At 39.3% G+C, this 21,825-nt stretch overlaps 2 protein-coding genes across 7 annotated transcripts in view; one reads left to right on the top strand and one right to left on the bottom strand.

The window, feature by feature from the left end:
- st6gal1 (ST6 beta-galactosamide alpha-2,6-sialyltranferase 1) overlaps positions 1-8,395 on the bottom strand; it is a 41,221-nt gene extending 32,826 nt beyond the window's left edge. Inside the window, exons 1-2 of one of the 2 annotated variants that reach the window (XM_079846649.1) lie at positions 8,051-8,395; positions 6,932-6,994 (exon numbers count right to left, since the gene is read on the bottom strand). In XM_079846649.1, coding sequence (XP_079702775.1) covers positions 6,932-6,994; positions 8,051-8,062 — 75 coding nt within the window. In that variant the 5' untranslated portion in view covers positions 8,063-8,395. Of the gene's footprint in view, positions 1-6,931; positions 6,995-7,412; positions 7,462-8,050 lie in introns of those variants that run through there. The other variant, XM_079846651.1, reaches the window with a different exon arrangement.
- A 3,036-nt stretch (positions 8,396-11,431) lies between these two features.
- Positions 11,432-21,825, top strand: part of rap1gap2b (RAP1 GTPase activating protein 2b) — a 40,132-nt gene continuing 29,738 nt past the window's right edge. For 2 of the 5 annotated variants that reach the window (XM_079846647.1, XM_079846644.1), the window contains exon 1: positions 11,447-11,737. In XM_079846647.1, the coding sequence (XP_079702773.1) occupies positions 11,694-11,737 (44 nt within the window). In that variant the 5' untranslated portion in view covers positions 11,447-11,693. Of the gene's footprint in view, positions 11,738-15,892; positions 15,929-20,439; positions 20,629-21,825 lie in introns of those variants that run through there. The other 3 variants (XM_079846645.1, XM_079846643.1, XM_079846646.1) reach the window with 3 other exon arrangements.

Below are 21,825 nucleotides of genomic sequence, written 5' to 3'. Positions count from 1 at the left end.
CTGTGCACGGAGCTGAGGTACTTTTAACAGGCAAGCAGGGCACGGTGCCGTGAGCCGTGAGCACGGTGCGAGGCCGGTGGCGCGATTTGCTAATGAGCGTCACCTGCGTGCCACACCGGTCTTGAGTTTTGGATTGATAAAAGGATGAGCGATAGTGCGACAGGAGTGACAGTGAAGGACAAGAGACAACCAAGCCTGGACTATTTAAGTTGTTTTTTATTATGTTTATATGCAGCAGTCATCCGTGAGGGGTATAATTAAAACCCTTTACAATCACAATATAGCACAGTGCTAATGTGAAATCCCAAAGACTGTGATTCAGTTAAATATATGCTACAAGTTGTAACAGTCATGTTTCATTTTCATTGTCATTGTTTTCTTGTTTCTGTCTGTTTCTGTCTCCCTGAGTTCTTGTTCATTGTTTGTTACTATGGTTACTATGGAAACACCTCTTCCTTGTTCTGTTTATTGTCATTCCATGTGTATTTAAGCTCTCAGTTTTTTGTTCAGTGTTGTTAATGTCATTCTACATCACACATTTTTATTGTTGGATTGCACTACAGTGACAGAACAACAGACTTAAGAATATTTCAAAACAAAACCTTATGGCTGTGTTACATCTTCATCACACCTTTTAATAATCTACTATATATTATTCAGGTTTCAGTCATGTGACTGCCACAGAGACCTGCAATCCATAGAACTGCATACATGCGAGCAGATGAGCCCAGAATATGAACAAATGTAACACGCTAAATAGTTAGGCTTTTTTAATTATAGTTTTCTATGGAAAAATGCTTAACAAGAAACTGTGCATTCTGTTTATATTCTGGGTTCATCTGCTTGCCTGTACATAGTATGCATCATCAATAAGGTGTATAATTGTCTTTTAATATCACTAGTAATCTAGTTCCCTTACGAGAACGGTTCTCTCGTATTGCGTTGCAAACTCTATGGGAAAACTCCTTTTCTCGAGAATATTGAAGCCTTTATTTTAAAACGCAGTGCAGTTCCTGTGTCACAAAGCGAGTCGGGCTTCTACAGCCGTTATTTTCTCGTTCTGAAGAAAGACGGCGGCCTGAGACCCATTTTAGATCTCAGACACCTGAACAAGGCCCTCATGGTACAGCCATTCAGGATGCTCACGACCAGACACATCCTGGAGCAGATTCGCCCAGGAGACTGGTTCTTCTCAGTAGATCTGAAAGATGCTTACTTTCACATCCAAGTGAACCCCCGTCACAGGCCATTCTTGAAATTCGCCTTCGAGGGGCAAGCATATCAATACACAGTCCTACCATTCGGTCTGTCTCTAGCGCCTCGTACATTCACGAAGTGCATGGATGCGGCTCTCTCCCCCCCCTGAGACAGCGGGGAATTCATATCCTGAACTACCTCGACGACTGGCTCATACTGACTCAGTCGGAGGCGGAGTCTCATACACACAAAGCCTGGCTCCTGGGCCATCTAGACCGCCTTGGGTTCAGGATAAACTTTTCCAAGAGTATACTGTCCCCCAGCCAACGAATCACGTTCCTGGGAACAGTTCTCGACTCCGTACAGATGAGAGCATGGCCCACGCCAGACCGAGCTCTCTCAATTCAGTGGCTCGCCACGTCGTTCTAAGTGGGCTCCCACACGCCCCTCAGAACGTTTCAAAGGGTTCTAGGCCTTATGGCCTCGGCATCGTCAGTACTCCAACTAGGCCTACTGCGTATGCGCCCCCTTCAGCTATGGCTAAAGCCTCAAATTCCAGCCCATGCGTGGCGCTCGTGCCTTTTACGCATCAGGGTAAACCAGCGCTGTACCAAAGCCCTGGCCCCCTGGAAAGACACCAGCTGGTACCAGCAGGGTGTGAGAAAGGCTATCTCAACAGATGCTTCCAACTTCGGTTGGGGAGCCCTGTACGAGGGCAGGCCTGCCTCCGGCCTCTGGTCGAGCTCGAAGAAATGCCTACACATCAACTGCCTCAAACTAAGAGCAGTTTTTCTAGCCCTAAAAGCCTTACTTCCACACCTGGCGGGACACCACGTATTGGTCCGGACGGACAACATGGTGGTGGTGTCCTACATAAATCACCAGGGCGACCTCAGGTCTCGCAACCTGTTCACCATGGCCAAACAGCTCCTGTTATGGGCTCACGCCAACCTGCATTCACTCAGGGCAGCTCACGTGCCGGGCACGATGAACCTAGGGGCAGACATGCTATCTCGGGGCAACGTTCCCCCAGAGGAATGGTCTAACCCACCCCCAGACGGTTCTCTTGTTGTGGGAAGTCTTCGGCGAGGCAGAGGTCGACCTCTTCGCCTCAAAAGACAACTCTCACTGCCCAATCTTCTTTTCAAAGAACAGGGATGCACTGGCCCATGAATGGCCCAGCCTTCCCCTTTATGCATTCCCCCCAGTCTCGATGCTCCCTCAGATCATCGAACGGATCAGGGACACCAAGTGCGCAGTCCTCCTTGTAGCCCCCCTTTAGCTAACCCAGATTTGGCTCCCAGAGCTGATGCAGCTGTCCACGACAGCTCCGTGGCCAATCCCGCTGAGGAACGATCTCCTCATGCAGGCAAACAGGACAATCTGGCACCCCCGTCCCGACATGTGGGCCCTCCATGCATGGCCCCTCAACAGGTACCCCAGGACCTCCCAGAGGGAGTCCGAAATACCATAATGGAGGCTAGAGCTCCATCCACTAGATGCCTCTACCACCTCAAATGGTCAGTGTTCTCCAGCTGGTGTCTGGCTCGGAAGCTAGACCCGCATAACTGTTAAGTACCAACGGTACTTACATTTCTTCAAGAGCTTTTGGACGCGGGTCGCTCCCCCTCCACCGCTCAAAGTGTATGTGGCAGCCATAGCCGCTTTTCACTCACCGGTGGCTGGCTCCTCTCTGGGGAAAAGTGACCTGATCGTTCGCTTCCTAAAAGGAGCCAGAAGGCTTAACCCGCCTCGACCACCTTCAGTGCCTGCTTGGGACCTATCCACGGTCCTGCGGGGCCTCAAGGGACCTCCCTTCGAGCCGCTCCAGTCGGCTGACCTAAAGCCCCTCTCTCTTAAAGGGGGGGTGAAATGCTATTTCATGCATACTGAGTTTTTTACACTGTTAAAGAGTTGGATTCCCATGCTAAACATGGACAAAGTTTCAAAAATTAAATTGTACGTTTGAAGGAGTATTTCTGTGCCAAAAATACTCCTTCCGGTTTGTCACAAGTTTCGGAAAGTTTTTTTCGAGTATGGGCCTGTGTGACGTCAGATGATTAGCATGATTGCTGTTTCATGATTAGCCTCATGATGTTTAGCATGATTCCCATGCTAAACATGGACAAAGTTTCAAAAATTAAATTGTACGTTTGAAGGAGTATTTCTGTGGCAAAAATACTCCTTCCGGTTTGTCACAAGTTTCGGAAAGTTTTTTTCGAGTATGGGCCTGTGTGACGTCAGATGGGGCGGAATTTCCTTATACGGGTCCTAAGGGCACTTCTCCCGGAAGGGCGCGCGCGCACCCATAGACCAGAGCGAGAGAGCGAAAGCAGTACGCCCATCAAAGCGCTGTGCTCGGCTTTAGGGAAGTCAATGTCACCAAAGAAGTGGTTTTTTGGTTGCCAGGGCAAGACAACCCTGCACAGATTCCCAAAGAACCCAGCGTTAAGGGACCAGAGGATGGAGTTTGTTTTTCCAGAGCATCAACGGAGTTGTGCAAGTGTTCTTGTTTGTTCCCTGCATTTCGACGATGATTGTTTTATAAACAAGGCCCAGTTCGACGCCGGATTTGCAGATCGTCTAATGCTTAAAGATGGAGCAGTCCCAACGATAAAGGTTCACGGTCGTGCGTTGGAACTGCAGGCGGTGAGTAAAACTTCTTCAAATGTCTGTGTGTTGTTAGCTATCGGCGCGTAAGCGCAGCAAGTAAACAGTGAACAGCGCTCGTGATTCTTTAGCTCCGCCCACACGGCACGCCTCCAGCCGCTCGTTTTTTTCCGGAAAGACTCAGTACAGCCTATCTTTCTTTTAGAAATATAATAAAACTAAAGACTTTTTGGAGATATGAAGGATGCAATACTACTCTATAGGTACTCAAGATTAACATGAGATTGACTGAAACTGAGTGTTTCACCCCCCCTTTAAAACCGCTCTGCTGTTAGCACTAGCATCAGTCAAAAGAGTTGGGGACCTACAAGCGCTCTATACGAGCGCTTCCTGTCTTGAGTTCAGGCCCAATGACTCCAAAGTTGTCCTTAAACCAAGACACGGATATGTACCGAAGGTGCTCTCAACTCCGTTCAGAGCCCAGGTTATTTCCCTATCAGCTCTTCCCCCATCGGAAGACGATAGTGACTCATACATGCTCTGCCCAGTTAGGGCTTTGAGAATTTATCTGGGGCGTTCTGCCTCATTCAGACAGTCAGAACAGCTCTTTGTCTGTTTCGGGGGCCGCACCAAATGGTCTCCGGTCACGAAACTCAGACTATCTAGATGAATAGTAGACGCTATCTCTCTGGCCTATACTTCTACTGGCCTTCCCTGCCCCATAGGTGTAAAAGCCCACTCCACAAGAGGTATGGCTTCCTCTTGGGCATGGTCCAGTGGAGTCCCCATAGAGGACATTTGTGCGGCGGCCCTTTGGTCTGCTCCGTCCACATTTGCAAGATTTTATAACTTAGAGGTTCCCGCCTTACAGGCACGAGTCCTCTCTATCTAGGACCCTGGCTCTTGTGACCCAGACCTATATATGACCAAGGAGTTTTACCATAGCGTTTGCAACGCAATACTCGTTCCCTTAAGGGAACCGAGGTTACGTAAGTAACCGAGTACGTTTCTTGTTCTAGTTTAGAGCTTTATTTATCCCCGTGGGGCAATTAGGCAATTAGCCTCACATAAAACACTGATCACATACATTCAAATACATAAATGCTTTAAAAAAAAAATCACCTAAATTTATTACATAGACGTATTGCTTCAGGCACAAAAGTAAATTTATAGCGATTTGTTGAACATTTAATTGCTGCATCCACTCAAAGTCCAAATGCAGCGGGTGTGTACTATCTCCTATTATTTTATGAGCCAACCTCAGCACCTGCTGTTCGTAATAAGATATAAGGCTTCGTAAGGTAACACCCATAATTTTAGAGCACATGTTAAAGGGACTATGTGTAGGAATTTCTCCCATCTAGTGGTGAAATTGTATTTTGCATTCAAAGCAATAATGCTCTCCAGCGCCTCACTTTTTCAAATGCGCGTTGCATCTACGGTAGCCTTTATGTACCAAAAAGCTATGACAGGATGTATTATAATAGCACTTCGAGTTTTTCTTCGGGTGAACAGGTTTGTTATTTAAAACAAACTGAAACTTGAAACAACGAAAAAAATAATGTTACAGTTATCAATTACTGACTGTGAAAAACATTAACTATGGTAATTAGTAGTAATGCCTTCTTTACTCGTTATATTTTTTGAAGTACGTGCATTGTTAGATATCATCATCATCAGAGCCTTCTCTAACGTTACTTTACTCAATAGCTGCTATTCATCAAAGAGCCTGTTTAACTTTTAACTATAAATGTTCTACTGTCTATATAATAAAGTACACAACCAAGCAATAAAAAAAGTTTGTAATTAAGACCGTAACATTGACTTACCTGTCGAGAAGAAAGCAGGCAACTTCAGGGTCTCTTTTGAAAGCTTTCTCCTGCATTAGCTATCCCGACATTAACACTTGTTTTTGTAATCTCCGGTCACGTTTCCTTTTACGGTCTATTTTGGACTTTTTCGATGACGAGGACTCCTTATCCTGTGACTCAGCATAATGTATGAATGAACGGTGTATAAATAACCTTGCAGTGCATCCTTTTAAACTTGCCGGGGCAGTGACAAGCGCCTCTCACTGCTCTGCGCCTCCGCTTCTGCTGGCTTCAGTCACGTGACGCTGGTTCTGAACGAAAACGCGTTGTGGAAACGCGTTGGCCTAGTACTTTTTGTCCCTCTCTGCTAGTTTTTCAAGATGGCGGAACTACATGGAAGCCTCCGTGGACCTACCCGTCCCATGTATATAAAGATAATAAATTCTTCGTTTACGAGGATTAGTCTGATCATTGGCATAGGTATTTGTACACCATTGAGGGCATATTTATGAATAAAAATATTGATTTTAGATAATAAAATACCTAAAAAGCTACACATAGTCCCTTTAACAATACTCTGCAACCGATTTTTGTTCTTTGTAGACAATGATGAAAACCAACAAATAAAAGAAAAAGACAGGATACTTTCAACAAATGAATTATAAAATGACTTAAAGAGGCTATATGCAACTTTTTCCCCAAAATAAACGTAACAATAGCCTATTTATTTGACCATTTATGACTCAAACATCTCCTGATGAGCATACTGACACCTTGTCAGCTCACAGTGGGTGCACCTATAAGCCTGTATCCTATTTTTCCTTTTTTTTGTCGGGTCGGATTTTTCGCGCGCTGTCTGCGGATGTGACGTCAAGCGCGTTCATGTTAAATGTTTCAGATCACTCTGCCACCACTGCTAGTCAGCAAACAAACTTAGTTTCTCAAACAATATATGTATTTGACTGTTCTTACCTCTGTAAACATAATGTTGACTTCTTTGCAGCGGATGACTTGTGAAGTGTGCACGTACGAGAGCGAGCAGAAAGGAAGAGCAGTTCCGTTTTTTGGCCACAGGTGTCAGTCGCGAGTTTAAATTTCAGAAAATCGCATGTAGCCTCTTTAAGAACAACTGTACATTCTGTACATTAAAATAATTAAGTTTTCTCAGCACGAACAGGCTTTGGTGTGACTTTTTGATAATTGCATCAAAATTTTGGTCAAACTTTAACTTATCAAAAAACGTTCCTAGGTATTTATATTACTCTACTTCCTCCACATGTGTGCCATTAATGACAATAGGTTGAAGTACAAACCTGGTAAAAAATAATTGGCGAGCGATGGTGGAAAGCCTTGTTTTGCCCTCCAGGTTGGTGTTCCTGTAAGGGTGTGACATCACATGAAAACTATGAATTACAAACATGGATTTTGTCAATTACATAAATTAGTATTTTTTATTGTGTGGCAACTGAGGCATGTACTGTAACATGTTTAATTGAGGAGCAAGGGTGATTTGAAACATGTATTTTTTCAAACATTGTTTGCTAAGGCTTTGACCAAGTTGAAAAAATTTATAATTATTATTATTAATAATAATTAAAAATTAAGATTTTGTAACTATAATTAAAGCACATGATCACATTTTTAAAGAATCACTAGCTGTGTTTCAAGTGTGATGAGTTTGTAGTTTTGTACTAATAATTTTGAAAATGTAGCACTCCACTCATATGCAAATTGCAGTCTGCAGTTCCTGAATTTGCGGTATAAAAATATCTAATTTGATTAGAATATTTTTACCTCACTGATATGCAAATTGCATTCTGCAGTTTCTGGGTTAAAGGTAGGCCTATAAAAGATCAAATTTGATATAAATGAAAGAAATTTAACTTTTTTGGGGGGGAGGGGGATAGATAGATAGATAGATAGATAGATAGATAGATAGATAGATAGATAGATAGATAGATAGATAGATAGGAAGGAAGTGATAGCGGTTATAGTTGTTTATTGTATTGTCCTCTTTAATCGTAAATACATACAAATTTAACTTATTAAAGATAGAGGCAAAACTGGCTACAAAAAAAATTATATGGCTATCAGACACTCTGGCCTTCGTAAGTTTGGATGGGACATGATGGTGTCCATATAAAATAAGATATGCATAGGCCTGATTAATGCACCCGCATTCTGCTTTACATAACACACGGAGTAAATATAGGCTATAAAAATTTAATAATAATATAATTTCAGGCATCTCTTTTGTGCGTGATGGTCAATTCAGATTCGGTTTTGCTGATTTTTAAATGCACGCACCGAACATTTAAGGATTAAACAACACCAATGTTATTTTAAATTCTAAATGACTTGAGACATTGAAGAGAAGTGGAGCGAAATGATGCTACATGCGTGAATGAGACAAATATTATTTGCACGCCTACCTTGTATCCCATATTTTTTCCGATGCTATTCTTTTTGGTTAGTTCAATCCGTTTTCTCCAGTGCCCGGTCTTTGCATTTTGGTTTTTTTTTTTTATGGATACAGATTATGTATAGAGGAAACCTATATTGTATAATCCCTTAGTATAATAACCTAAATCACGACAAGACTTTTTCCCTTTTACCTTTCGAAGATATGCTCTACAACATGCCATCTAAATATAGATCTTTTCGAGCTGAGGCATGTTGATAAACCGCCATGTTTATATACTGCATAATAATATGGACAGACTCTGAGCTGGTGCGTTGATGGTTCATTGATGTCTCTAGCGGACGAGAGCGGTCTGTGCCCTTGTTATCGCATGCGACTGCGGCTGTGAATGCAGCGGATTCTGCGTCTTTTTCTCCTATTGCTAATTATTTATGTACTTCTGACATGAAACTGTCACAAATGCACACATTGCATTGGGTGCTAAAATAAATCAATTAAATGCACAAATATATATTTCAGACGTGTTCTACATTTAACGTGAAACCCTTTCTCCGTCTTCATTGATGCGTTTGAATGAACAAAGCAGTCAGGCGCATAATTTTGCAATGTTAATAGTTTTGTTGAACTACTGCAATAAATATTAGCCTACATGTTGTTCGTGTTATATCGTGATTTGATTACATATTCAATTAACTTCTTTGATGAGTAAAATACAAATTTCACATGAAGTGCAGTTCATATGTGACGTGGTTGAATCGGTGTCCATACGGGTTCCATAGTGTAGCGGTTATCACGTCTGCTTTACACGCAGAAGGTCCTGGGTTCGAGCCCCAGTGGAACCATGGTTTTTAACTAACGATCAGCATTGTTATGTAAATACCTTTAAAGTCATTATGGGGCTGTTTACACCTGGCCACTTCATGCGTTTTCTCAGATCGACTAGCTATCTTATTTATCAAAACGATTCCATTTACACCTGGTGACGGCGAAACGGATTTAAATCCGATCTTCAATTCCCGCGCTATATGCAGATATATTCGGTGCACTGCACACATATCTGGCTATAACATTACATATAGCCTATAACACGCTCTCACACGTTTATTTTTTTAGCATTTTTGGGAGGAGTACAATTTACATATGTGGTTCTTCAACAACCAGATGCATTTACACTTGTCCAGTTTCGTCTGGAATGCGGCCCAGACCTCCTCCTGAAGTGGTTTGAGCGATCGGATTCAATTCCGTCTCGAATGCGTTTCGGAGGGCATTTACACCTGTTTTTTTCACGATCGGATAGCTATCCGATCTGAGAAAACGCATGAAGTGGCCAGGTGTTAACAGCCCCTATAAAATGCTCAATTTTTGGTCCACGTATATGTCTTTTTATGAACAAATGTAAACTCTTGTTTACTTGCTGCTGAATTCTGGTGATGTAAAAGGTTTGCACTGTCTGATAGTTTTTTTGCCGTGCTAGAGTGACTTATATTTTTGGAAGCAGTTACGTGATCACAGTTGGTTGAAATGATTGGAATGATAAAGGTTGTAAAACATAAAATAAAATAAAAAACCTGGTAGTATTGAAAATATATTTTCTTTGTGCGTGTAAAAAAAGATTAATCTCAATACTACCTAAATATGATATAATATAAAAATATAAATGTATTATTTTATTGATGTATTGCCGAAAAAGTGGAGATGCCGGGGATTGAACCCGGGACCTCATACATGCGAAGCATGCGCTCTACCACTGAGCTACATCCCCACGTGACGTAATGGGCCTTGTAGTTGTAGTAAACTGCTCGACATAGTCAGAGTGCTGTCACCCAAAAGTAAAATTTGTGCCATCATTCACTCCCCCTCATGTTATTCCAAACCTGCATGAGTTTCTTTCTTCTGTTGAACACAAAATATGATATTTTGAAGAATGTGTTGGTAACCAAACAGTTGACGGCACTCATTGACTTCCATAGTATTTTTTCTACTATGGAAGTCAATGAGTGCCGTCAACTGTCTTGATACTGGTATCTTCGTTTGTGTTCAACAGAAGAAAGAAACACATACAAGTTTGGATCAACTTGATGGCGAGTGAGTAATGACAAAACCATCCCTTTATGGGATTCCCGTAGGGCATTTATTGCAAAATGTATTTTATGCACTTTTACCGGGAAGCATTTCTACTTTAAAAGCACGTGATTGGTCTTAGATATTCTTGATTAGACTAAAGCAACAAGAGTACAAAACAAACTGCAAAATGCTATTTTTAATGCATATAGTGGCGCCATCTAGTGGCATTTTTGGGTCACAATTATTTTGTAAATTTATCTAAAAGCCTATGAAAAAATCCGTTTTTGTGGAGGAAGCCAGAGTGATGCTTACTTCCGGGTTTATCAAAAGTGCATCTCTATGTTTGTTAATTTGCAGTATTTTTTTCACGAACGCATGAAAAAAGGAAGACATTTAAATTGAGAGCCACCAAGTAAATAAAGTGGGTGCCGCGCTACCATCTAAGGTTCTAGAACATACGATTGTGGCTTGGCGGTAAGCTGCGATGGCCGAGTGGTTAAGGCGTTGGACTTGAAATCCAATGGGGTCTCCCCGCGCAGGTTCGAACCCTGCTCGCAGCGGAAATTGCCTTTCTTGTTTCCAATGGATCTACACATAAACCCTTTTGTGTATATTAATTTAAAAAGACACAATTAATGCACGACCAAAGACAATTTAAAATGCCCATATTTTTTAACAATGCTGTGAATTTTTTTTTCCAGAACGGTTTTTTTTTAGGGATCATAATGGTTACATTACGTTCAAACACATAAATTAAAAGCCTGACGTCTGAAATGATCCCCTCTGAAAGCCTCAACTTTTCAGTGGCTGGCTGATTTAGTGAACTGCAAGATGTGTAAGATCCGTTGATCTTAATTAATCTTGCCAGGAGAGGGCGTATTAGTGCAAAACTAGACACAATTGCTGCTTTCTTAATGGCCACTTATTACATCACTGCTAGTCTTTTTATGATAATATTGTATTGTGAGAACAAATGCAGAATAGACCTATCAAAATTCATAATCAGTTTAATGTATTGTATTCGCAATCCTTCTTTATGCAATCTTCTATCCTATTATTCATTTAGAACAAGATGTATAATTGAGTTTGCAGGGCTGCAGCAGGCATAAAAAATTTAAAGACAGCTAACAGATTAAAAAGCAAGAAATTGTAATATAGGTTGTATTATTTTTAAAATCACTTTCACTTCCAAGGCTTTATCAGGCAGCCATATCTCATATTTTATATTCCAGCAGACAAAAGGCCCAGAGGGTCTCTAGAGAATGAGATTTTTAAAAAATATTGCTTTCAGCCACTCCTTCCTTCCCCCTCCTCTCTTCAACTCTTAGCGTGTGAAGTTGTGTGCTGAAGTGAGAGGGAGTGACACAGCAGGTGCGAGAAGAGAACCCCAAACTGTCACATAAAGGGTGAGAAAGAGGGTGGGGAATGAAATCATTTCAGAGAGAGAGAGAGAGAGATGCACACGAGAGAGTGAGGAAACAAAAAGAGTGATTGTGAGATACTGAAACACAAGCACAGAGGGACGATACAAGAGAGAGAGTGTGGAGGGAGAAGAAGACGAATTGGAGTCAGGCGAATAAAGAGGGACCATGCTGAGGAGGAAGAGGAGCGTATCCTTCGGTGGATTTGGATGGTACGTTGCTCATGTGGAACAGCATCAGCTGTCAGCTGTGTGGAAATGTCTGCCAGATGCCCTGTGTGTGAGAGGGTCCGTGATGTGCTCACTGGTGTTTATTTATGGTCGTCAGCATGCTTGCATGGGCTGTTTTTAATCTGCATTCATTTGCACTCTCACATGATGGATTTATAAGTTGCATGTGCTGTAATTTACAGTCACACTATTGATTTGTAATAGTTCTATGTGACATAACAAATCTGAGTAGATATTAGGAGTGTCGTAATAGTTGATAGTAATAGCTGCATGTATGCAGATGTATCAGAGGGCATTGCCCATTGTTCAAATTCTCATTCAAGTGTTGGTTTTCTTCACTGTTCACTCGTACAGACTTTTCAAAAGTTGCAATAGAGACACATTAGTCTGAAATTTCACCTCTATTCCATGTAAACTTGTTTTTTTTTGTTTTTTTCTTGTTCATACAATGAAAGTCAATGGGGTCCAAAACTTGAACCCCATTGACTTACATTGTATGGACAAAAATAAAAATACATGGACCAGCTGTGCTTCTATCTCTATGCAGCTCTGATTGAGATGCTGAATATTTTCCATAATGCTAAATCATTTATAAGCATTCATGTATTAGAGTGGATTGTTTCTCACTGTTGTCCTGATTGAAAGCTATTCACATTTCCTTTCTGGTTTCCCTCTTGAAACCTTGATCTCACACATGTTAGGTAAGTGTGCGGTAGTTTGAGTGTGAGTTTGTGATTTTGTTTTGTAGGTGGATGTTTATCATTACAGGCTGTTGCGCTTGCTCTCTTTGTTTGTGTATGAATGTCACCATACAGGGAAACGGTGAATATGAAGGCAGTGGTTATGAGGGGTCAGAGCAAGTGAATGCTTTATTTATGATGCTACAGCTCCAGCTCTCCACTAAAGCTTTTACAGCTTTCAACACTCTTGTTTTACTTTCTCTCTTGCTCCTCTATATGACTTCATCTCTATCTGAAGTTTCCTTTCAAGGCTATTTTTAAGGCCTTTTTTGACCATTTTTGTGGTTTGATATGTTCACTACAGTGTGATAACATACAAAAGGATTTAGGATTGGGTCTACATCTAGATTTAAACATAACTTTATGTTGATCGTTAGGTTTTGGCTTAGGCTGAGGCTTGTGTTCAGCTTTGTATTAGGCTGAGGACTGGGTTTGTTTACCCTTAGCGTTAGGCTGAGGGTTAGGATTAGCCTTAGAGTTGAGCCGAGAGTTAGTGTTAGGCTGAAGTTTAGCTTCATTAAGCATAGAGTTAGTTTCATCCTAAAATTAGGCCGAAGGTTAGATTTCGGCTTAGTGTTAGGCTGAGAATGAGACATTCCCAAGGTTTCACAGACTAGGCTTAAAGGTTGTATCAGCGATTTCAGGCCCAAACATAAATTATCACATTCATCTAATCTTTCCTAACGATCCGCTAGCTGCCCGCCCCATAAGCAGGCCGTCAAAAAAACGCGTCTCTGTAGGCAGCCTAGGCTCTGAGATCTGCACACAAAACCAATTGGTTTCACCAACCACTCAAAACCAAAATAAATAGTGTTCTAACCAATCACCGACGGGGTGGGTGTTGTGAGGTTTTGCAAAACGATGATTGATGATTGGCCGAAGACTGATAAGACTATAATTACCATATTTTAAAAGTAATGACTGTGCACTCCTCAGCACAGTGATATTCTCTTGGCTAAATACTTAAGTACATGCAGGTGTGCTTGTGCTATTGACAACTAGCTTGAAAATATGAAATTTAGATAATTAAAAAATATAAGAAATATATTACATTATATATTTCTCTATATATTTGTGATTATGTTGCATGAGTGCATATATCTGCAATATATTACACATGCAGTACCATATCTGATCACATATACATCGATATATTATGAAGTGTATTACTGAATTTAAAATGCTGTACTAATGGACTAGTGTTGCAAACAAATGAGAACTTAATATGTGTCAGCTTTTTGCTGTGGGAAATTTTGTTGCATGTGCGCACACACACACACACACGTCCACACCCTTCCTCTCTCACAATTACCCACATCTCCACCACACCCTGTCCCCATATAGCCACACGTTTAATAGTGACACCTCAACAGTAACCTCTCACGGTCACACACACACACACACATAAATCGTAAGATATGCTGACTCCCTTCCGAGTAAACCGTGTACGAGATACACTTAGGCTACACTACATTTAATCAGATTTTTACACATTTAAGCTCTGAATGTTCCCTCACTATAGTGGACAGTGAAATGATGGATTTTCTGCTCTGCTTCACGGCACCAGTAAGACACCATGCTCATGCAGCTGTGTGTTTTCCATCTGTTACACACTTTGACTCATTGACATTCATTTATTATAACCTATCTGAGTCTGACGCTCCAAGGCGTGCACTTCATCGGTTGGAAATGTCTCTTTTTTTCTTTATTGCATTGACATTTGAACCACATAATGAGGGTCTGTTGGCTACCATTGTCTCAATTTGCTTGTATTTGGACACTTTGGACATTTAAGTTCTCCCTAAAAATGTATGAATGTCTTTGCAAAATGTCATACCAAGTGGCAAACAAATTGTTTCACTAAATCATCTCACTGAATGGGATGTTTCATTCCCTGTCATTGTGTGTTTTAGGGAATCAGTCTGATATAATAAAGAAAATAAGACACAATAACTGCAGTTACTTGCAGTAATGGGAGTTGACAGCAGCGCCCTCACAGACTGGTGCACACAACCGATCACATGGTTAGAAATGTCAAAGATAGCCTCTATTAGAGGTTCAACACAATAAAATAGTCATTTCAACTCTCTCAACTAACTAATTTTGAAATCAAGGTTACAGTGAGACTCTTACAATGGAAGTAAATGGGGTTAGCATTTAAAAGCAGAAACCTAAGTCACTTAAATTAATTGTTCTGTTAAAACTTGTAACATTTTTACAATAATTTCAGGGTTTGCAATGTTAGATTGTAATGGCAAGGAAATTGTAAAACTGGATTGTTACACAAAAAGGTTAGTAAGCGATTTCTTCACACTAAAAGTCGTGTGGCTTTACTGTTGAAACAGTGAGTATTTGAATGGATTGGCCGTTATAAATGCATCGCTGTAAATATAACTGCATGCTTTTTTTACTTAAAATTTACTTATGAAAAAGATCTTGTGTTAAAGGCACAGTTCACCCAAAAATCAGCTGTGGTAAACAGAGGTTCAACCGTGTTCGCTTGATTATGCGAGAACCATTGATTTTCATTCTCGTGTTACACAGCACGTTTGAGCTTCAGCAAGAACCAATGAGGTTTGTTCTTGCGCATCAAACAGGTTTGATTGAGCTTCTGTTTATGTTGACTGATCAATGTTTAAATGTGAATAAAAGCCTAAATTAAATCTGTATATCAAATAAAGCGATCAAGTCTCTTCAGAAAATGTGGACTAAGCTGATTGATTCCAATGAGTTAGTTTTACGATCTCTTTATGAACTTTTTGAAGTGTCAAAGTGGTAGTTGCGTAGCTGTCAATGGAGGGACAGAAAGCTCTCATATTTCATTTAGAAGATCTTCATTTGTGTTCCAAAGATGAATGAAAGTCTTATGGGTTTGGAACAACATGAGGGTGAGTAATTAATAATGACATAATTTTAAACCTGATATATTCTGATGTATATTATATAATGGATGTCTTTGTGAATCAGAAAATGCTTCAAAGATAAAAAAAAGTCTAATATAATACTAACTTCACCCTAATGCTACAAGGAAAAGGTATGTGTGACACACAAATGTGTGAAATATCAAAAACAAGCTGGATAAAAATAAACGGCCACACCCTTCCACACAGTCTGAGTCAACCCTGTTATGTTTTGATGTGATATTGTGGTCTGTCAGTGCTGGTGGGTGACCTTTCCTGCATGTCAACATTAATTGGGCATTAAGCTCACCTAGCTGTGTCAAGAAATAAAAACACACAGGGATGATATATTACAGAAATTTCACCCCTCTTTTTTGACCCCTTTTGTTTCTTCTATCCTGCCAGGTCAGCTGAAGGGTTTAGCTGAGCAAATTACAGCCATCTACGTTTGTTCCTTGATACTAAATTGCTTTCTTGTCTTTTCTCTTCAAATGCAGGGTTGACAAGTCTACCATTAGCGCCCTTCGAGCTCGGTGAGTACTGTCTGTACCGCTGACCCCCTCTGTCTCTTCTCCATCTCCCACAAAACCTGACAGCCCTGTGTCCTCCTATATCCTATATCCTCCTACTATCTGTTTCATGAAAAGAGGTAAATGAGAGACCTGAAGGGAACTGCAGGCAGACCTAGTGTATAGGTTCGCATGACCAAATGGTTAGTTCCTGTTCGAAAAGCAGTATCTGTTTGTGGCTTTTTACCCTTTTGTCTTTCAGCAGACATAAACTATGCATCTTTTGGCCTCTTTTATGATTTAGATCAACCTTTTTTTGTTTCACAAAGTGGCCCATTTATTTACGGGAATGTCTCTCCTTGCAATGTTTTCCAATATCTCAACAAAACTCTTATGCGAATGTATATGTTAAACACTTTATCATGTGAACCACCAGTCATGGATTATAAAGTATTAGTTCTCAGTTCTTTTCGAGTTGAAGTTGACCAAAAGTAATGACTTGGAGTTTAGTGAGTAAATCAGATGTTAATTATTGACCAATTCAGTTTGGTTGATTCATTAAAAAAATCTGATTAAAACTAGTCATTTGAATCGGACAATGAAAAACCACACAATCAAGTAAACTTTTCAAATAAATAAAATATTTAATTAAAAAAAATCTCTTACTAGTTTTATTGAAGAACACAGTTTATTCCGAAAGTTTCAAGATTGTGGTTAACTATTGATCAAATCAGATTGTATCAAACCGTAGCACAATTTCATATTTCAAGATGGATCACAATCATAAAGAATCATAAGTAGTTTTTTTACACCCCTACTTTTAACCCTTTCGAGCGGTTGCGGTTCATTGTAACCTGTTTTTCCCTTTAACACAGATTTACTTAAATTTAACATCAAGTTTTCATCCTGAAATTTTTGACATCTTCCATAGGGCTCCATAAAATACTTTCAGTCTTATCATGTCTCTCATATACACTCATGTTTTGTCATGTAGGGTCAATTTGCCCCAGTAACTCCAGTATCTTCATTAGTAACAGCATGGAAGGGTTAATCTGTCCTGTCTTGCCATACTTTCAAATTTATCCTCCACTTGCTTACCATCCATCCGCTCATTTACAGGGTTTGGCATATTATTCATGGGTGCACGCATATGCAACTCTAGTATTATCATCCTCACACACATACGCACACAAACAAACAAACAGAGCTTTAAGATCCTGAAAGGCCCTGATGAAGTGGTTTTGCTAAGTGTTCAGAGCATCAGAGTGGAAAGAAGCTTCGCTCTTTTTGAGAGTAACCCTGAATAGGGTCGTGACTGCAGATCACAAACATGGAAATTATCCAGTTCTGCCTGATATCGGCCTTCACAGGGCCAATTCATGGTTTGCTTTGAGGTGAATTGATGAAAGGCGAGGGTCATTAATATTTCCATTGTATTTGTAAGTGTTTGAAGGATGTTGTGGACCACGGATCTATTTTTAGATATCCCACTGGCAAGGAGAAAACTAGGGTCCTATAATGTCTGTAGACCATCTAGTATTATATAATTTATCTGAATTAGCAAACCCTAAAGGACAAATTTTTTTAAACATAATGAAGAATGACACAAATTACTCCAAGTTCATTATTGTAATTTTAGTATTTTCTACCACAGTCTATGTTGCAAAGGCCAGAATGGAAGGGAAAAGTTAACAAATCTGAATATTTCAGTATGATTCTTTCCTTTGTGAATTTATTAGTAATTATGACCATCGAAAGAATCAGATCATCAGTGACAACGAAAATCACACCATCAACACATTATTCAAGACAAACAAGAAAATATTGGTTAGTTTCAAAGAATGTTAATTTTATACAAGTTTATACAGTTAGATTTTTTCACCAATATTCATTTTCTGGCCAATACTGACAAGCCAATAATTATCTTCATGTTATGGCAGATAACAGATTAAAAAGTCAATATTTAAATTCCATACTATTTTGTCTTAAAACAAATTAAATTAAAACATTAAAAACTACAATTAATTGTTTGAATTGTAAAAATAGTGGGGGGAAAATGCATGAACAGTTACATTTCCAAAATCGACGATACTAATTAATTTAATATATAAGCCTTAGACTTGCTGGTTTATACTGGTTAGACTGGTAGACCATCATATCCATTCTGCTCAACATCAAAAGCTTTGTGTTTGACACTGGTCGATCAACATGGTGTTTCTTGTGAAACTGGTTGACTGCAGAGGTCTTTTAGGAAGCTAGTTAAAGGTAGGGTAGCGGCTAGCAATAGCAAGCTAGCATTGAAAGCATGAGATCCCACCCTCCCTTCAGAGTGCTCTCCAAAACCACGCCTCCTTCAAAACACATGAACGCACACGGCAGAGTCTGCAAAGCGTCACGAGACGAGAGACGGCGTCAATTTACCTCATGTCTCAAAGCACATAACATTACAATAATAATGAATGTAAACAAATTACAGAGCTCTTACTTGTACCACCTGACTGCTGCAGATTAATTTAGGCGTTGATAGTGTTGACATAGAATAAATCTGATTCTGAGGACGTGAAAAGCTCTGGGTAGAATGTCACGGATGTCTGTGTCTTTATTACGGTTATGATATGGCGTGAACGCAGCATAAGCTCGCTGTTTTGGTTCAGGAAGAGCTCTAAAAGGTGGCTGCTGTTCATTTATGGCGCTCGGTAACTGTCTGTCTACAACTCTCGACTTGTGATGTCTGCACGTGGAGGTATGGAAATACATATGTTGACAGGCAGGTAGGACATCGTATAATTGCATTCGGACCGTATTCAATGATTGGACAGAGAGTTTTTGGTCCTGAGACCTCCACAGAAGATAAATGTATTTTTTTTATATATATATATATTTAGACCATTGCTATTATTGTTTGCTATCAGGATGAGAATACAGTTTCAACCAGTATAACAAAAATAATTTATTTAAAAAAAAAGAAAGTCTATAGCTTTATGAGGCCTTGTGGAAAACCATGAGTATCCTATGCAAAAGACCACCACTGAAAATATTGGATGGAGGTTTGTTATGTGCTGGTATTTTTAGAAATGCTGACTAACTTTGAAAGCCACAATCTAATGTGATGGATCATGCTAGCAACCAGATGGAGAGGTAACAGGTGGGATCTCCACATCTAACCAATCACCCAATGTTCAGTTCTGCTTGGAAGGGTGTGGACGAGCGTTTGTCTGTGCATACACACACATATGTTTCACGCATCAAGACTTGGCAGGATGGGGAGGTTTGCGCGTATGCAATGCAGACCACACGTGTCAGCTTGTTTGCAAGTGTCATTTAAGCATGATAAGCTAACGAGAACCAGTATGTGAAAAACAAAAATTTGCACGCTCTGAGGCGTTTATTAATAGATTTTATGTACAATGTGATATCAGGAAATCATTTACAAGCTGTTCGCTACATTTGCTTTGATTTGGAACATGCATGGCAACATGTGAAGGTCACACATGGTGTCAAGATCATTTGCTTTTGCCACCTTAAGCACGTCTTCAAGGGATGATCTGTGTATTTATGAACCTCTGTGTTGACGTGCCTGTCAGTCACATTATATTGTTCTGATGGCATGCATTTGAGAATACAATTTTTAGTAAAGCAGATTTGTTTGATATTTTAATTTTAATTAATAATAATAATAATAATAATAATAATAATAATATTAATTTGCTATTATGAAAAAAATATATAAAAATACAAAAAGCAAAAGGAAAAAGGACATATTTGAGAACTGTGGAAAAAGAAAACAGTCATAAAAAATCATAATAGATAAATAATATAATTAAACTAGATAATTTAAAATTAATCATTTTTATTGCTGTTTGTTGTTTTTTTAATAATTTTTTTATTATTTAAAGCTGATTAACCTGTTTTCCCCAAAGTATTTTCTTTTTCTTTCTATTAATTATGCATATATATATAATGCACCATAAAGATATGCTATTCATAATGCCCTTTAATACACACTCTGCAATACTAAGATGTTTAATTTTTTTCAGTGTTGAAATGCTTTCTCCTTTCCTATTTTTGAACCTCCCGTGTTGACATGCCTGTCAGTCAAGATATATTAATACAGACACACATAAGTGAATTTGACACATGAAGTAAGTCTTAAGGGCGCTTGACGTGCATGTCAGACATGTCAGATCTGCTCTCTGATAGGAGGTTTTGGTGTCACAATGCGTGTTATTGTGTCTGTGTGTCTTGATGTTAGTTTTGCTGAAAATGTATTGACACGAGTCACATATTAAATATTAAAGTATGTTAAATATTCAACCTTTGATGCCATATTATTTATTCAGAAGCTCACGTCAGTTTGTGTAATGTGTGTTACATCAGTCTATTCATTTCCTTCTTCCCCAAACCTGCTGACATATCTGTGTGTGTGTGTGTGTGGCGCATAATCAAAATGAGTGAACAAAGCAGACAGGGATACTAGGGTGTCTGGGAGGATTTCAACCCCCCCTTCCCTACCTCCATCTCACTCTCTTTCTCTTTCTCTCTCCCTCTCTCTCTCTCATGATAAAGTGTAGTGCTTTGTACTTGTGGAGCATCTAAACCCTAAGAGTGCGGTTGTGCAATCTGTAGCCAGTGTGTGCTTCTCATTCTGTCTGTTATTTCAACTGTTGGTAAGAACTGGAGACTCATTAACTTCACATTACCTTCAAAATGCCTCGGAGACTCTGGTGAGTTCAGTTCTCATTTGACTGTAATTTAGAATATTTGTTTGTGATGTATTTTGATGCATGTTGCTAAATTACATACAATTAAGTGTTTCTGTATAGTGTTTCTTGTTAGTTAGCAACATAAAATGTATTTTATGGCTAGATTAATATAATGCATAAAACTCATCTTGGCGTCTTGTTTTAAATAGAATCTATGTGGTCCATTCAAAATGTGATTTTAAAATACATGCAGAGCGCTGTAGGTGATGTTTATATTGTGTGGCTTCGCTTTGGTTGCACGAGAGGAGGTTGGGAAGTATTCTATGCAAGTCATTTTCGAAGGATTATGGAAGTATTACATAAGCTGACCGCACATCCTGACAGTTTCAGTAAGTGGCTCAGTGCTGCTGGTGTTTCTTTGGGTGTCATTCATCTCAGTTTCCAGTGATGAAAGTATAATCCGTTACTCACTGTAAAGCTTGTCACACGCTATGCTCTGCAAATCCAAACTGGGAACAACTTCCTCACTCTAGCCATGAGGAAGAGAAAATGTAGCATGTTTTTTTGTTTGTTTTTTTAGATTTAGATTTAGATTTAGCATGATTTAAAATGTTGCTCAAGATAACCACTTATTCTGATGGTATGCATTTGAGAAGACATTTTTTAGTAAAGCAGTGTTTTTGTTTGCTATTTTTATATATTAATCATATAATATGACAATAAAATATAAAATAATATAAAAAAAATAGTGATAAGGAAAGGAAAAAGGGATTTTGGGGACAACACTTGAAAAAGAAAACACAAAATAATAATAAAAATAATAATTGATAAAAATATTAATAATAATTAAGCAGTATAAATAAAATAATTATAATAATTATTATTATATCATTTGTTTTGTCTTTACAGAGTTTCCCCAAAATATTACCTTTTTTCTTTTTTCATGTGAAAATATGTATATGTAGATCATTATAAAGGTAGGTGTAGTGTCACAAATGGTTGCAGGAGGAAGCATGACGATGAAGAATAAGATGCAAACAGTCTTTAATGATATCCCCGGGTAATATAAACTCAAGGCTGGCAAGGAAACACAACCGTAGTATAGACGAGACCAGACAAAACTCAAATGAAACACAAGGACATAAATACATAGATCAAACAAGGTGATTAAGGACAAATAGCTGAACAGAATGCCAAAATCAAATTATTAACTATGGT

Source organism: Squalius cephalus (genome assembly GCF_949319135.1).
Source record: "Squalius cephalus genome assembly, chromosome: 17".
Lineage (NCBI taxonomy): Eukaryota > Metazoa > Chordata > Actinopteri > Cypriniformes > Leuciscidae > Squalius > Squalius cephalus.
Note: the sequence above shows the minus strand (reverse complement) of the source record. Positions and strands in the feature narration are given on the sequence as shown.